Raw genomic sequence first — 17,998 nt, 5'->3', positions numbered from 1 at the left:
GCTCGATGGTTCATGCCATAACACCCACAAATAGATACGCCATATACACGTACGTATAAATACTCCACTCACAATAATAACCCTTCGCCATTGGGGTTATATAATCCACATCACACGCCCATTTGATAACGTACACACAAAGTGTGCACCTCGCCAAAGGTGGTCAACCAAAACGCACAACCGTGCCAATTGGACCTATACACAAGTCCATCAATCCACCTATATGTGAAGTGAGCTCTATGGCCGAGAACCACTTCACCCGACCCGCACCCATCCTACACATACATATGCACATAGGATATTAACACTCACCTTAAGCCTTGATGAATGCAACCAAGTAATCCGCAACACGCCAATGGAAAGTACCTATTCCATTAACACAAATACAACAATACAATTAGGGTGGATTTACAAATCGACCCAAATTGTCAAATAGTGCAATTTCGACCCAAATGCACTTCCAAGCTCAAACCGCGCCAAAACTAGCCAATGATCACTAACACAAGTGACAATGGTCCTAATATACCAATTAAACCCAAGCATAGGCGTTAAATACCAATCTTGCCCAATATGACGCATTAACCCTAATTTTGACCCATTTCAAAATTAGTTAACCAAAATACACCCAGAGTGGTTCCAACACTTCTATAATCACTAACACTAGTGATTACACACTACTTTCAAGCCTTAAACGTGGTTAAATCATTAACCAACCCAAAACCCACCAACATCAACAATAACTAGTTACAATTACCCATTTCACCTCCTAAATGGGTTTTACAACTAACTAGCTCAAAACCCTAAACTTGAATATCAAATCACAAGAAAGAAATTCGGAGTTGAGACTTACCAATACCGCTAAAATGATGCCGTTGACGAGTGGAACAACTTTAACACTTGAGGTTTGACCCGAAACCCTCTTCTTCTTCTCCAAAAGAAGCTTTATCTCTCTAAAACTCAATCTCTCTCTAAGGTTTGGAGTTGAGAGTGTTTTTGAGTGAAGATGAGGATAATATGAGCTTTAAATCATTCTTATGGCTCTAGAACCGGCCATAAGTGAATTTACCAAAACACCCTCAAAAGATTCCATTAAAATGGGTTAATAATGTCATTACAGCGACATTTGTCGCGTTTCGCGACACCTTGTCGCGTTTCGCGACACCAATACGCGACAAACAACACTCAAACGCGACAAAGTGGACAGAAATCACCATCAGAAGTTGTCTCGTTTCAAGCATGTTTGTCACGGAACGCGACGCACCAGAACGCGACAAACTGCATTCAAACTCGACAGTTTACCTGATGTACTCCAATTTCACTTTTAAAACATCCTAAAGTCAATCGTGGTCAATGCATTACATACAAACTATTAAATAATCATTCTTGGACTTCAAATGATGCCCCGAGCATCATGTTTAGAAAAACGGGGTGTTACAATTTGACTTTCAAAATCATTTAACATTAAACTCGTTAGAGTTTAACTTATTTTAAAATTATCAATTTTAATCTTTGAAACTCGTTTAGAGTTTTATTTAATGTTTCCATCAAAAAACATATGTAATTTAAGTCTCAAAATTATTTAACTTTAAACTCGTTACCGGTTTTATTTAATGTTTTCATCAAAAACATTTAGCATATATTATAATCAACAGTTAAATATAAATGCGTAAAATAAAACACAACCATGCTTGATCCAATGAGCCGACATGAGATCAAGAGGTCAAACTAAGGGTAATATCGTAGCTCCCACTTAATTCAAGAATCAAGTGAAACCTGACAAACGCCATCGTTGTCAACTTGACCTGTTCGCCATCTTCTAAGTCAAAATCCACGTTGCATCTTTATCTTTAATCTTCATCTTATTACATTTATTTAAAATTGAAAAGTACAACTAATCTAATACTTTTACAATTTAGAATAAATTTAAATACAATACTATAAAAATATAAAATAAATATAATACAACTTTGGCTTCAAAATGGCCTTTCTAATAAAATAAATAATCAACATGACATAATATTGCCGTAATCAACAATCACAACAATCACATATAATCAAACACATAGGTCGGGGCATTACGGGCTATGTGTGTTGTCATAATTTTTAATAACTACATTATTAAAACATACATATGGCTTGTCCATGGTTACAATGCATGTGTACAACCATGGAATGAAATAAACAACAACTATTCAAGCCATAAAAAATAAATTCAAAATTTATAACAGTGAGTTTTTTCAGATCTTATTCGTGCGTCATGAGGTAATCAACAAAGTTGACTTTCAAAACCATAAAGGTTTTGACTTTTACCAATTCACCACAAAATTAAATCTAAAGAAAATCACGCGACAATTAAGATGGTGTACAAGTGGCTCGGATACCACTGTTGGAAAATCGTGTGTACTTTTAAATCAGATTAACGCAACGGATAGTTAAAATAATAATCTTTTATTATTTTATAAACTATTTACAAAATTAAATATTAATATATTTAAATTTAATAAAACGTGCACATGATTAACGATCCCAAAGATCCAGTTACACCACTAATAATTGTCAAAATATGTAATTCACAAAGCGAGTAAACGATATACCTTTCTTGAAGAAACTGATTGAAGGAGAGAAACCTACGATCAAAAATATGACCGTCTCTTAGGATAGTCCACACTACACTTCAAACGACCGTCAATGGATGCTAGTCCAAAACCAAATAACAAATTAATAAACCCTTGATTAATTATATGAATCAATCAATAATACTCCATATTATTTTGTCTTGCAAAAGAATGAATCAAAATAATATGTGGAAGCTTTTTATTTTTGTGTAACAAGAAACAAAACCAATAGAAATTGATACATTTGAAACTTCGTCCGTCAAAAACTCTCTTTTTCTCTATCTCACCCAAGAACAAAACAACCCATTTATATATCTCTAATATATGTACGCATGATATCTTGTTTTGTTGTTTTGTTCAACTTGATTTCCTTTTCCAACTAAATCAAGATACAGATAAATATGGAGTATATATTATAATATATATTTTTAACCAAATCAAGATACAGATAGATATGGAGTATATGTTATTATATATATATATATATATATATATATATATATATATATATATATATATATATATATTCAATTTCGTGTAATATTATATTTGGTTTGATTTTGTTTTTAAAAAGTCGTATTTCTCAAATACTTTAAGGATATGTTATGTAACTTATAATTAATAATTTTTATCATGTCGCTTTCATGTGAATAGTAAATTAATTAATTTCGTTTTATTTACTATTTATATGAATAGTAAATGAATTAATTTCGATTTACTATTTTGTTACTTGAGTAATATATATACATCATATATACATATTTTATTTGACGTCTCGATGTATATGTGTGTGACCCCGAAGGCTCAAATGAAGTTGGCCATATAGTTATATGTTGTACATTGCACATTAATCCTACAAATAACACTACATAAACCATTGAATGTCTCTGGTAGGCAAAAATTGTAACACTTATGAAGATATAGGTCTTATAATTGTTGCATCGAGAAGACGTCTAAGGGTATGCTAGAACAATTACTCAAACGAAGTTCTTCACTGTATTCATTCTGGACAAATAAAGGATTACATGGTCCACTTCAACATAGGTGTCATCCTCATATATGCAAATCGAAAACTCCACAATATGACCTTGGTTCTGTAGCAGAATTTGGTATACAACACATAAAAGATTATTCTCATCAGCTGACTCTTGAAGAGTGTTCAATTTTGATCAAAATTATTATCATCAGCTCGCACTTGAAGATTATCCTCATCAAAGTAATTATCATAACATTGCACTTGAAGATACGGCTCGTACAAAGACTCCTAAATTTATCCCGAGCCTATCAAACACAACTTTGGGAATTTTAGTCCGATTGTACCTCCATTCTTTAGAGAGAACACATGTCTTGACAACCTCTCGATAAGGTATAAGACATAGAATAGTTTCTATTATATTTGGAGGAAGGCTGCAGAGTCTATTTATAGACAAACCTTTAATTTTCATCGCAAAACTTTTTGTTGGGACATATTTTAATTAACACTGCAAAAAATAATTCAACATAACTGCATTTCAGTCCTACGATTTATGTAGAAAAAATTATGTCGACATAAACATAGTTTAGAATTTACAAATAAATGTATTTCGGTCAAGGTTCATCATGTGCAAAAATTATGTCGCTATACTCCAAGTCATCAACTCATCATCATAGTCTTTAAGCATAAAAGTCGGAGAAGAAACCTCTTTCCCCTTATTTTTCTTTTCGAAAGTAACGACCCTACCAAGTTGGTTACTTGGTATGTTTCTATTTAAAACGTACCAAGACTTACAAAAACCATCACATGAGAGAACCTCACAATCACAATACAACCTTCCGCTTCGACTTATCAATATTAGTGCCAACTTTTCAACTTTCTTTTCCCCGTTACGACAATCTACAGATTCAACCTTCATATTCTTCTTCTCTTTCTTCAATCACCTTTCAGCAAAAGTCAGAGACGCCACAATGTGATCCGAAATGCCAACCGAAGTTGCACCCTCCTTTAGGTCCATTACGGTCCCGCAGTCCATATTGCCAGCTAAAGCTAAACTAGCAGCCTCCCCCAATTTTTCATTGGGCCTTCAAAACTGAAATGGGCTGGACTTTCCAACCTCCACCTTGTCAGGGCCCATCAAACTTCTAGCATGTTTGATTGTCAAAATTTTAAAAGCTTGTGAAATAATTAAACTTTAGAAAAAGAAGTTTGTTGAAATACCTTATAAAATAAGCTTGTTAACTTTTGAAATAAAAAATTTCATATTTACCTTTTATATATTTATCTAGCATATTTTTATAATACATTTTAGTCAAAATATCTATAAGTTCAAGGTATTTTTAGCAGTGTTGTAAAAGTCGGCCGACTTGGCCGATGCGTCGGTCGATGCGTCATTTTTTTGGGTTATTCGTCCCGTTTTTTTCTAAAAACGACTCAAAAAACGGTCAAAGTCTGTCAAAGACGGTCAAAATTGGTCAAAAACGGTCAAAGTCAATCAAATTTTCGTCAAGATCTGATATATTTTAAAATTAGGGTTTGTTTTCATTTTTTGAGCCGCTCTTTTCTCTGTGTCCTTACTGATTATGTACTTGGTATCATTAATTGAGTTTTAAGTTTAATTGTTTTTAAATTCAAGTTCCTATTTAAGAAATTTATGGTACATAATCAACTATTTTATATATTTATAAATATATATTTAGGAAATTATTAATATAGTCAACGTTGGTCAACGACTGATGCGTCCACGACGCGTCCCCCGACTCGGCCGACGCGTCCTTTTTAGGTCTCGACCGATGCGTCCCCGACTCGCGATTTAGCCAAACGCTTATAAACACGCATTGATTATGTGTGCCTACCTTGCATTTCCATCTTTCGATTAACAGGACTAACCATGAAAAAAAAAAACTATTTAAGTGCATCTATTGATGTTGAAATATCCCTTCCCATTTTGTAAAGTAGCAATTGTTTCTATAACCAATTTCAAACCCCAAATTACGAACTTCATTAACAAATTCAAACCCTAGCACTAGTACCGAATCAGTTCGGCGTTCTTTGGCCATTACTAATTTCGAAGCTTACACAGTTTCGGCATCACAGCCGGTTGATGAGGTGTCTCCGTCGCAAAAGGAGCTACCACCGCCAGTAAAAAAGAAACATGAGGTGTACCGGAGAATGCGACTTGGTGATGAATGATGAATTGCTAAGGACATGAGATTAGTGGCTTTGTAATTATTTCGGTTACTATAAATACCCGACTACCCGAGGACCCTAAACAGCAACCCAAACAACCCATTAACGATGGAGAAGGTGAGAATTGCCACTATACATCTTATTAACTATTCCAATTTGATTAGTGATAGTTGATTAAGGGTGCGTTTGATAAAACCGAATAATTTAGCGCTGAATGATTCATAATTCTGAATGAAAATAAGTTATTTGATAATTATTTTAAATAAACGATATGAATTGAGTAAAATTACCTTATTAACTAATGATATTCTTCTCAAATCATAGTCAGAACATTTAACTAACATGAATATTGAATTTTTCATTCATGTAACACGTTATTAATGTAATTTTAGTCAATTAATATCGTTCATTCAAAATGATTATCAAACAGCTTATTTTCATTCAGAATAAACTATATTCAGAGGCTCTGAATCATTCAGATTCTGAACCATTCAGCGCTAAATCATTCAGTTTTATCAAACGCACCCTAAGTTTATGAAATACATATTTATATTTCACTTATATATTATACTAACTCCGTCCCAATTTAATAGTCTACAAAATAGCATATAGTTTAATAAATGTTATTATCAAACTGTACTTTTTATTCACTTTACAATTCTACTCCACATAATTTAATAAATGTTATTATCAAACTGTACTTTTTATTCACTTTACAGTTCTACTCTTTACTTTTTATCAATTTTTTGTTTTGAATGCATAAAGTAGTTTATAAAAGAACTTTATATCATTAATCTTATCTATTTATCGAAGTAGACTATTATTTGATTTGAGTTATTCAAAAAAGAAAAAACATGACTATTAAATTAGGATAAAAAAGAGAATTTTAGTATTTCATAAATAAACAAAGCATATTTTAAAAGTGCTCATAACCACGTATTTTCGTGAATCCTACAATAAGGCATACCGGTGATAGTGAGATATGTTAGTTTACTATAGGGATGTGAATTAAGTTGTTTTCAACTAGACCTAACTGTGTTTGTAAACGATTACGGATTAATCGGTGGCCGATGAGGTCAGTAACGAAACTTGAACTTCTTCATTGGAGGGGTCATGATTATAGTATATAGTTACAGGTTCAACTTGTTCGTTGGGGACCAAAATTACTATTATGTTTAATTAAGCTCTTTTAAAAATATATATGATATATGATACTATATGATTATGAATATATAATCTTTGAGTTATGAACGTCTTGACTATTGGATCAACTAAATCGTTTTCTGTATGAAAAAGATATGACCTAGATGGTGTAGGCTAGCTGAATCTACGAGTTGTTGTCGTTTTCATCATATTTTTTTTCATATGAACTTCAAATTAGTTGCTTTAAAAGCTCAACCACTCATAACTTAAAAGGGACCAATTTCATTTTTGTTTTGTGTGTGTGTGTGTGTGTGGGGGGGGGTGGGCAATGACACTCCCAGCCCTCACTAAGCTTCGTCTTTGGATGAGGTCAAGTGCTAAGGACACCGTTCCTCCATGAGACGGGTCTCTTCTCTTTGTGTAAAGTTTTATTGAATTAACAGAATTTCTAGATTCAAATAATATTCAAGAACATGAATGTCACTCAATTTCCAAGATTTTAGCTTCATTTTTTAACATTGAGTTGGATACTGAAGACGAGGGCATTTTAACATTTCTTACAGAATAATTTTTTTTTTTTTTTTCCTTACAAAATTCTTCCCTGGTGTATATATCTACAATATATAATTCTATAATCTTTGTTAAAATGTACATATCATATGATGATTTTATCTCTATATATAGATTTAAACATTTCTTAGGACTAGATCCCATATTTCTAATATAATGCAGAGGATTTATATACATTGCCATATCATTCTTACACCAATACTTCTGAATATGTAATAATTACACACAAAGGGACCTAAACATTTCTGTACCAAAAAGTATATCCTTATCATTTCTAAGTATGTAACTATAGCATGTATATAGCAACAAAAAACCAGTAGTTCAGGACTATTATGTAATTTCAACATTTACTCTAACCATGTTTACTTCAGCAACCTGAACCATGCAGCCAACTCGAATAATTAAGTAAATGTATTTGTCGTGACTAAAATAAAATAGAAAACCAGCAGCTAGCTACTTAAATCTTTAGTAGAAAAATGGAGAGCAATGAATTGAGTCTTAAATGCTTACTGCAAAACATCAACTACCCATTCTCACCCATCCATAACTCCATCTTTTATATAAACCTAAATCAAACCCTTAATCCCTCACTACCATTTCAAGAATCATGAAGACATCAACTCAAAGCAGTTGCTTGCTTATTTGGGGTCTTGTTGCAACTTTGCTTTCACAAAATGTGCTTTCTTCAACCCTTGAAGATCAAAAAAACTTCTTCTTTCCTCCACTTCCTATTATTAATCTATCGCCCCCGGTTTCGCTTACTCCCCCCATTGATCCTTCTACTCCACCGATAGGTACGTACGTAGCCCTATACAAATAATCAAAAACATTATTAATTTAATCTTGCATTGAATATTAAAAAAAATGTAATGATAGCGGTTCAATCATGATATCTTCATAAGATGTCTCGGGTTCAAACCTAACTAACACTTTATATTCAGGTGCCAGTGAATAAGATCAGAAACGGTCACCGCATAATCCAAGTTAATTAAGCAAGTCGTGTACATCTGATTAAAAATACTTCAATTTCTCGGATGGCACAAACAAAAAAACTTAATACGTTTACCCGTTTGCATGCATGTTTAATTTTAATATCTAGCTAGCATTTTAATTTTTAATTATTTGGCAGGTTACGGTAGTCCACCTCCTGCTCAAGGCTCAACAGGAAGTCCACCACCGGTTCATCATACACCACCATCTCATGGTGGTGGTGGTGGTGGTCATCACCATGGAGGAAGCCCACCAACTAACTGTGAAATCCCACCACCACCTAAACATGTAGACCCGTCGCCCGGTGGACATCACAACCCATCGCCCGATGGACATCACAACCCATCTCCTGGCGGACATCACAACCCATCACCATCGGTTCCAACTTACCACTATAGCCCACCACCTAGTGGCGGTGGCGGTGGAGGTGTCGGCGGCAGCCCACCAACCACGCCTACGTACCCACCGATCGTACTTCCTCCCACCACTCCTGGTCTACCATTTCCATCACCTCCATTTGACCCTAATTCACCACCCATTACTGGTGGTCCATGCGAGTAAGTCACCGATTCCACTTCAATCTAAATGATCGTGTTTGTCTGCTTATATAAAAAAATATATATATACGTATACCACCCTGATTATTTACAACTGCTAATTGTTTCTAAAGTAAGCAATTATATTTTTCATATACCCGGGTAGTATAAAAAGAAAAACCTTATTCATTTACCCGTTTACCCATAACAGTCCCATATATATTAGACAAGTGTATAGTTTTTTATAAAATGTAAATCAACCCATGGATGCTAGCTAGGGCGAATCTAGCTTATAGTCCGTGGGGGTAACGTGACACCAATACTTTGGGATTTTATTACAAAGTAGTTTTCAAATTATACAAATTATACAGTTAATCACTAAATTAAGTATACAACCCCGTATATTTGTGGGATTTACAGTTTTCTTGATGTAAACAAGCTACTAAAGTACCCTCCAAATGTAATTAGTTTTGGGGAAAATTTTCGGACCCTATGAACTTTAATCTTAGATTCACATTGACAATTTAATTTACTGAATATATATATTGTTTCTTTCTTAATAATGCAGTTTCTGGAGGAACCACCCAGGGTTCATATGGAGTCTATTTGGGTGGTACGGAACAACAATCGGGTCAGCTTTCGGTGTAGGCACTCTTCCAGTCATCGGGGCCGGAACAAATCTTAACTTACTGCAAGCACTTTCAAACACGAGAACTGATGGAATTGGTGCACTTTATAGGGAAGGAACAGCTTCTTTATTAAACTCGTTGGTTAATAAACACTTTCCGTACACAACCAGCCATGTTAGAACCAGTTTCTTGGCTGCAATCGGTTCGAACAAGGCTGCAGCAGCTCAAGCTAGAGTGTTCAAGCTGGCTAACGAGGGTCATATGAAGCTTAGAGTGTAGTTTCATGATCGATAAATAGAGTTTTATCATTTGTGTCTATTTTGTTTTAGTTATTGCATGTTAATTAGTATTCTTCACTTGTTTTAAATTATGGTGATCGAGTCTTAATTTGTGTTTGGAAGGTTTTGTACGTTCTTTTAATTTCTTGTTAATTAATTTATGTCGTCCAACTTTAAACAATACCATATTTTACATGAATTTTATGTACGTTAAATGTTTTAACTTGATTTCTTGATTATTGTCGGAATATAGTTGGATTTGGATGAAAGGACTGATGATGTAATTCTTTTTCTTCAGATTATTTAAAGTAAGGTCTCATTTTCTCTGACGAGTATTTAATGTAAAAGTTTTTCCATTTTATTTTATTTTGATCTCTTAATATAATGCAAGAAATCGGGTATGAAAGCAGATAATCTGGATTGGTTTCTGAATAGTAAAACACTTTTCTAATTAAGTATTTTCACCCTCACAATCCCTCGGGTTTACACGAAATTCTTATTGGATAAGACAAAACCGATTTTGTTTCCAGGCTAGAAGAAATCAAAATCACGTATGAGAGAATCTGTAAAATTATGTTTGTTTATGGTGGCGCTGCCCCTTGGACCCGGCCAGGGGCTGCCCCTGGACCCCGCAAGGGGCGCAACCCCTTGACCCAGCCAGGGGCTGCCCCTGGACCCCGTGGAAGTTGCTAGTCAACTCTTACGGTCGTATACTCTACACTCTCCGAACCCTTGTTAAGTATAACTAGCTATCTTTTGCATTCAAGGAAATCTTAATTAACTAAAATTAATGTTAGATGACACTAAAATCACCAACAAATAATCTTAGACCATTTGTATCATTGAGTTCATACGTCCGTGGGATATGACGTGGCTCCAATACCGACGTCTCCTTAAGGCCTAATGCCGCGTTGGTTTTCAATTTTAGACGGCGCCAGTTGGATGGCAGCGGATTAAGCAACCAGCGTTGGAATAAATTTAATAATTTTATATTATTTTAAAATATAATTTTTATCCATTTTTAAATATTTTACTAATTATATTTTAACACATCATCACAATACTCCTAACTCACACCAAAAACTCATACCATCACTACTCCACACACAAAAAAAAAAAAAAAAAAAAAAACATTCTAGTTATCAAAACCAACGCCACCAACCAGCCCTCTCTAACTACAAATGGTCACAATAATGGAAGATCGAAATAGATCAGACAAAGATGTCCATAAGAATAAAATCATGCATGTTGTATATAGAAATACTATATTGAAAAAACTTATACAAGTGTAATATACTTTTATACAATAATTTGTTCAGAGTATGAAAAAACGAACAAACAATTCAGAGTATTAGCATCGAATGATTGGATTCTAATCAGTGCTACGAAGCCTGATTAACATTCTGATGTGATTTTCCTTGCTTGACATTGAATGAGATAGGTTTTAATGAGTGTTCTGCTGGTTGTGACAAGAATTTGACTTAGTATATTGTATAATTACTTGCATATAATATATAAATCATATCGAATTGATGGACCTAGGTTGGTTTATGTGTATATAGTTGGGGGATGTGGTAGGTTTGACTAAGTAGGTTGACTGTTGTCAGTGCATTCAAGTTGTTATAAATAGAGTTGTCATGTTCAGAGATGGTAATGGTCTGGTAGATTACAACTCAAAATGTGATTGCAGTAACATTGTGACTGCTGTTACCTACCTTGGTTATCTGTCACATAAACATTCTTTTATGATTATTTTTCTATTTTTTATTTTATTGAGGAAAATGTTTGATTTCTTTATTTGTGTTGTTACTGTCAAGACATTTTGCCTTGCTACAAAATAATGTAGTATTTTCTTTGCGTGTTTTGGTTGAGATTTGCGGTGAATCTCGCGTTGTGTTTATGTTTTCGTTGTTGATGGACGTTTGGTTTTGGTCAAGATTTAAAATGGGGTTTTCGATTAGAGTGCTTTACGAGTTGGTGTGTTTTAATTGTCATACGAGTCTATGAAGTTGTATTAGGTCGTATTGGTTTGTTTTGCTTCAAGTTTCTTTTGGCGTATTTGGTATTTGTAATAGGGCTAGGTCAATTACAAGGATTGTTCTTGGATCTTTTCGATTCAGTTGCAGTCAGCACCGATACTTTTGTAACACAAATAGATCTCTTGATCTATTTAGAGTTAAATTCATGTTTTCTCTCAACCAACCCAGCCAACTTTTATAATTAAATATATTATTACTGTATAGGTAGAGCTCGTTGTGAAAGACACATAATTTTGGGGTCTATTTTTCTATTTTCTCTCATTTTTCCGTGGAATATATTACTAAAGCTTGAAGCTTGGACACTGTTTAATCATTAAGTTAATATTTACAACTAAGACTATTTGTAGACTTGACAATGTGATGTGTTTTTTGGAAGGCAATGACATTACAAAGGTGGTGGGATGAAGTGACCTAGTGCGAAAGGTATTGAAAAAGTGTGTTGGGTGATGTGTCAAATATGATTAAAAGTTAGTTGAAAACGTCGTGAAAAAAGTTTAAAAAAATAATAAAATAACGATAAAGTTCATGAATCACTCCGTGTTGAATTAAAGCACGCCTATAGAAACACACCCAGCACGGTACGCTAATGCGTACTGGTGGGGTGGTTGGCCTGGTGGGAGCACCTCCAGCTCCAACACGTGCATAACTAGTACTCTAATAAAAGTAGATTTGGAACTTGTGACAAGATTATATTGATTTTGAAGAATTCTATGTCTAGCTGAACATTACAACCTAGTGTTACAGTCGACAACATTTTATGTATTTATATGCAAATCTGACATTACATAACAATGTTAAACGTAATTCAAAGACTATATTTAACAACAACAACAACAACAACAACAACAATACTAAATTCCACTAAAGTAGAGTATGGGGAAGGTTATATGTACACAGTCTTTCCTCTACCTTAGAGTAAAAGGGAAGTCATTCATCAACCCACGGATACCTATCGGTCCGCGGGAAGAAGAAGTCGTCCCTCCCTATACTAGAGGGCAGAGAGGCTGCTTCCTAAGGACCTCCGACCAGAAGAACCATGAAATCCGTTAAATGAAATAACTAAATGCAAGTAAAGTAGATAAAATAGAAACCTTACCAAGACTATATTTAAGCTTACTGTATTTAAAATTATAAACTCCGTTAAATTCATTGTAAAGTACATTAGATAATTCTCTTTTGAAATTTATCATTTATCATCCTTGTTAAAATTTGATAACACTATTTATTCATGTTTTTCATGTTAACTGAGTTATAAATAGAATATAGCGTTATGTTAGCATTGTCCATGCTACAATGCTAATAGTACTCACGGCCGTCATGTAAGCATTGTCGAACATACAAGAGCTAACTTTAAACCGACTTTATACTTGTAACACTAGGATCGATGTTCAATGACCACATCACTCAACCGTTTCCAATGCTATTCATGGACAACAGCGCAAAAGACATAATACAAACAAATTCAACAAAGTCCATCACAACATCCACCAGAAGCACATAATACAAAAACATTCTGCTTAACATTAAGCATAACTAAACTAGAACCTGCATTGCTCTGACATTGGGACATTGCGCCAAGCTTAACTAGCTAGCTTGACGCAACTCGGGTCTGACAAAATCAGCATCAGCAGGCACTGAGATGTCAACCGTAGGTCTTAACTCTGCACAAACTTTAACAGCTTCGTGCACTGGATCTTCAAAGAAGTTACTAATGAGGTCCTGGTTAAGCGGAGCCCCATTGTCTATAGCAACTAATGCTTGTTGAGTAAGAATATAATCGAAACGCGGGGCCCATTTTCTTGATCCCAACCTTGCAGTTGTTGAACAGTTGTCCACCATAAACGACACACCTCGAGCATGCATGAATGGGTTTAGTGAATCCACTGACTCTATCAAACTCTCATTGATAATCTCGGAATAAGAGTGTCCTTTCTTCCTCAACACTTCGATCTATAAATTTTTAGTTATGAATGTGAATAGTTATGAATCATATACAAAGAAAATAATAGTTATGAATGTAAGGCTCACCTGGGCCATCATTAGTGCAACATAGACACCAGCTGTGAAAGGATATAATGGACCCAAATCACCTGCGGGTCGGGCAGCGCGAACCTTTTCACCCACCTTCCACATCCGGGTCTGGTCAATCTTACCCATAGGGAAGGCTGGTAGACCTTCCTTTTCCTGAAAACAACAGACCAATTATTTTCACAAAAATTCTGTTTTCTATACTGAAAAACAAAAACTAGATCAATACTATGTTGAAGAATCTAAAAAACAAGGTTGCAAAACTCGCTACTCGGTTGAGACTTTGGAGGGAGTAATCGGCAAGTTGGAGATTAATCAGATTGGACCTTTTATAGATTTTAAAAAAATAATTCCAAAATTATATGTGTAAATATAAAAAGAAAACCATAAACACAAAACATAACATAATTGTCTAAAAACTTAAAGATAATTGTTCATTTGTTCAAAAACTCTAAAACTCTAGTTTAAAATCATATTAAAATGTTGACCGACTTTGACCAACAAATCCGATTTTGACCCATTAACCGACGTTGACTGATCAATTAAACAAATTTTAAAAAATCGAATAGTCTTGTTCTTAAAAAGGAGTAATCAGGATTAAACGGGGTTTTTTAAAACAGTGCTACAAAGAAATGATAAACTTACATAAAACCGACGCCCGGCCAACACAACACTTCGTATCTCACTGCCACTGGCAACATCCTCGTAGCACTCGTACAAAATATCCATGCAAGGATAGAAGGAGGCGCTGTATGCTGTCAAAAACTCTTTTTTGCCTTCTTCGGTTAATGACTCGTATACGGCCTTCATACCCTGTTTATTAGGAGCTTTGAGAAACAATTCTAAGTACACACACGATAACTTGGAAATAATTTAGGTACTATGGAAAAGGAATGTAACCTGAGTTGATATAGTCCTTGATATATTTCCAGTGATGCACTCTACGGTATTTTTGTAAGCCAAATCTTCACTCATACCGCCTTCTGTATACCTTCTAAACAAAGACTCCACAATACCATGCACCGCACCAAGTAAAATACCTGATGTTTGCCAAATGCTTATATTCTACCATATTAAATCAGTCAAAACAATGTAATAATTAAAATAAAATAAAGGGTGCACCTCGTTCCCCAAATATATCACTCTTGTACTCCTGTTCGAGTGTCGTGGCAAATGTAAAAGGTGAACCAAGAGCAACTGACCATCCAAGTGCAACATCAGTGGCTCGTCCATCAACATCCTGCACACACGCATATATTTCAGAACTCGGGTAATATTTCAAAAAAAATATGACACATCAGATATTTACTTAATATAAGAACATAAAAAAAACCAACCTGATGGACCGCAAAACTTGCATTGATCCCAGCTCCATTTATTTCTTTTCCTTGGACATACAACCTCCTTACAGACGGACCCATTCCTTTGGGACACACAGCAACCACGCTTATGTTCTTCGGAAAATCAAGGCCAGCTGATTGCAAATGACCAAGAAGGAACCCATGTGATAGTCCAAGTATGCTGTTTGGCTTCATGTGCGAGAATATTTCCACATAATTATCAGCCTATAACAAACAAAAAATAACATAAGGTTAAGCAAACGTACATGAAGGGGTCTTCAAGGACACAATATATTACAATAGTGAGGAGTCAAAAACCAGCCCAATTGACTAACCTGAGCTGAGTCAGAAATCAAGAGCAGGACCAAGTCACTCCCTGAGATGGTCTCATAAATATCTCCAAGTGTTCCGTCTTCTTCGGAGAAGCCAGCAGCACGAGCCTCGTTGAATGAACTTGAACCCTTTCGTAAACCAATCTAATTTATAGCAATAATCATCATTACTATGTCGCAATCTTGGACTACAGTAACAGATCAAAAAAGTTATATACAATGAAATATTCACCTTCACTACAATATCAGATTTTGCTTCTGCAAGAGAATCCCTCAAATTTTGCGCTTGAGCAGGACCCTAAAGAGAAAAAAAAATATATGAGCAATTTAAATGAAACAGCAATAAAAAGCATTACAAGATTTCTTAATATCCAATAAAGATTTAAGTTCATAGATAGTTAATGGGATTAAGCATCCTATTGACATCAAGTATCGTATGAGATATTTATTAGTGTTAAAATATAAGATATATTATTACTAGTTATATCAAAAATATATACATCAATTAAAGAAATAATAATCATAATCATAATCAATAATAAGTAAATGTAAAATGAAACAAACCTGAGAGCCCCAACCAATAACACCAATCTGCTTAATACCTTTAAAAGCATCAGGCAACAAATGAAACAAATCTCTTCCTCCTCTTACAATATACTGCACAATACATTTACAATAAACCAATTTATAAACAAACAGATTAAATTAAATATATATTCATATTTATTTTTTTATATCAACATATAATAATAAATAAAGTATAACATGAACATGAATAATACCTCATCATAACCAGCAAGGTTAATTTTCTCCTTTTTAAAAATCGACGTCTCGAAATCAAGAAACGTTGGAGGTCTAGTGATTGCCGGCGCCGACACCATACGAGCACCAAGAGCTGATCCATTAGACCGAAGTTTCAACGAATTTGTTGAAGTTTTGGAAGACGGAAACCTTACATTAAAACCTAGGGTTTTAGGAGCGACCTTGAGAGACGCCGATGATGATGATGATGATGATGAGGTGGCAGGTGCCAAGGTTGAGAAGGATGCTGGTGTGGTGGTTGCCGCCGCCATTGTTGACTGAAAATGTAACGGAAACGGCAGAGCAAAACGTAAAAGTGAAGAGGAGTGAAGTGAGTTACAGTCAGCGTTTAAGTTATGGTAATCGTTCGATGAAGATATGAAGAAATAAAATAAAATTATGACAAAATTGTAAAATTCGTCCTTGTATTTGTTTGTTTTATTACAAATAGTCCCTGCAAATAATATACTGCAAAATCAGTCCTTATGTGCATTTTAGAGTCCCAAATCAGTCCTTAAAGTTAACTGTTGTAAACGTTCGTTAAGTTGGAGAGCCACATGTACCTCACGTGATACACATGTATACTAATTGTTTTCAATTCTGTATAACCTATCACACCACTCATTCAGCAACTGCTATTCAATCTCAATTGAAATCTGCACGATAAAGTATTCAAATGTTTGGAGTTATGTTTACTGTAAATGCGTATTACACAAATAGGTGTATGTGTTAATGCACTAAAAAAAACATTTTTTGTTGACTTTTAGCTGACTACATTTTTTATACCACTTTTGGCTCATTTTGATAACTAACTATAGTAACAATTAGATGATATAAGTGTATTTGCAACAGATTTAATAAGACATAATCTCCAACTCATAGTAGCATGTTCAATTTGCTACACAATATTGTTTTTGGGCAACTTTTGCCACATATGTTACCAGTTATTGATCATCTTTTTCATTTTGTTTTTGGTTGGTTAATGTGATGACCCGGAAATTTCTGACCAAATTTAAACTTAATCTTTGTATGATTAACATTTTCGACACGATAAACAAAGTCTGTAAAACTGAATCTCAAAATTTTTTAACTACTTTCATATATTCAAATACCTTTCGGTTATTCTTGACGATTCGCGAACAATTATATGTATATAGATACATATATATATACTATAACTTGAAAACGTAACAATGTATTAATTGTTTGATACTGTACATTAAACTTATTGGTTTAAATATTTATTTGAATATATATGATAAGTTGAAATATTAATTATATGAATAACTTGCGACGTATATTTAAAACGTGTTTATGAATGTTGAAAATATATATTAACTTGGTCATAAAACGATTTGTTATTATATATATATTAACAAATAGCGAGACAACGATTTATAGAAGTAAACGACCAAAACACTCGAAAGTTTAAGATATACTTTGAATGATATAGTTTATTGATAATTTAAGACTATATTTTGACAAAGGTACGAGTCACAAAACGTAAATTGCGAGTTTTCTAAGCGTACAAAAA

General features: G+C 34.1%; 2 protein-coding genes across 2 annotated transcripts; one reads left to right on the top strand and one right to left on the bottom strand.

Annotated features, from left to right (window-relative positions):
• The first annotated feature begins 8,098 nt into the window (after positions 1 to 8,098).
• On the top strand, positions 8,099 to 10,104 carry LOC139850560 (uncharacterized). The gene is made up of 3 exons (XM_071840125.1): positions 8,099 to 8,285; positions 8,621 to 9,038; positions 9,586 to 10,104. The coding sequence occupies exons 1-3, from the start codon at positions 8,099 to 8,101 to the stop codon at positions 9,923 to 9,925; spliced, it is 945 nt and encodes a 314-aa protein (XP_071696226.1). The 3' UTR covers positions 9,926 to 10,104.
• Positions 10,105 to 13,250: 3,146 nt separating this feature from the next.
• Positions 13,251 to 16,800, bottom strand: LOC139846772 (ketol-acid reductoisomerase, chloroplastic-like). Its single transcript, XM_071836285.1, has 10 exons — positions 16,446 to 16,800; positions 16,228 to 16,320; positions 15,896 to 15,961; positions 15,667 to 15,807; positions 15,329 to 15,556; positions 15,114 to 15,231; positions 14,892 to 15,031; positions 14,637 to 14,804; positions 13,992 to 14,147; positions 13,251 to 13,913 (listed from the first exon to the last, which is right to left on the bottom strand). The coding sequence occupies exons 1-10, from the start codon at positions 16,734 to 16,736 to the stop codon at positions 13,548 to 13,550; spliced, it is 1,767 nt and encodes a 588-aa protein (XP_071692386.1). The 5' UTR covers positions 16,737 to 16,800; the 3' UTR covers positions 13,251 to 13,547.
• Between the last annotated feature and the right edge of the window lie 1,198 nt (positions 16,801 to 17,998).

This window comes from Rutidosis leptorrhynchoides, chromosome 5 (assembly GCF_046630445.1).
Source record: "Rutidosis leptorrhynchoides isolate AG116_Rl617_1_P2 chromosome 5, CSIRO_AGI_Rlap_v1, whole genome shotgun sequence".
NCBI lineage: Eukaryota > Viridiplantae > Streptophyta > Magnoliopsida > Asterales > Asteraceae > Rutidosis > Rutidosis leptorrhynchoides.
Note: the sequence above shows the minus strand (reverse complement) of the source record. Positions and strands in the feature narration are given on the sequence as shown.

Coding starts and splice junctions, on each gene's coding strand:
- LOC139850560 (XM_071840125.1), top strand. CDS start 8,099: ATGAAGACATCAACTCAAAGCAGTTGCTTGCTTATTTGGGGTCTTGTT. Junction 8,286..8,620: donor TCCTTCTACTCCACCGATAG/GTACGTACGTAG, acceptor ATTATTTGGCAG/GTTACGGTAGTCCACCTCCT. Junction 9,039..9,585: donor ATTACTGGTGGTCCATGCGA/GTAAGTCACCGA, acceptor TTAATAATGCAG/TTTCTGGAGGAACCACCCAG.
- LOC139846772 (XM_071836285.1), bottom strand. CDS start 16,736: ATGGCGGCGGCAACCACCACACCAGCATCCTTCTCAACCTTGGCACCT. Junction 15,808..15,895: donor AATCTGATATTGTAGTGAAG/GTGAATATTTCA, acceptor GCTATAAATTAG/ATTGGTTTACGAAAGGGTTC. Junction 14,805..14,891: donor CAAGGACTATATCAACTCAG/GTTACATTCCTT, acceptor CCTAATAAACAG/GGTATGAAGGCCGTATACGA.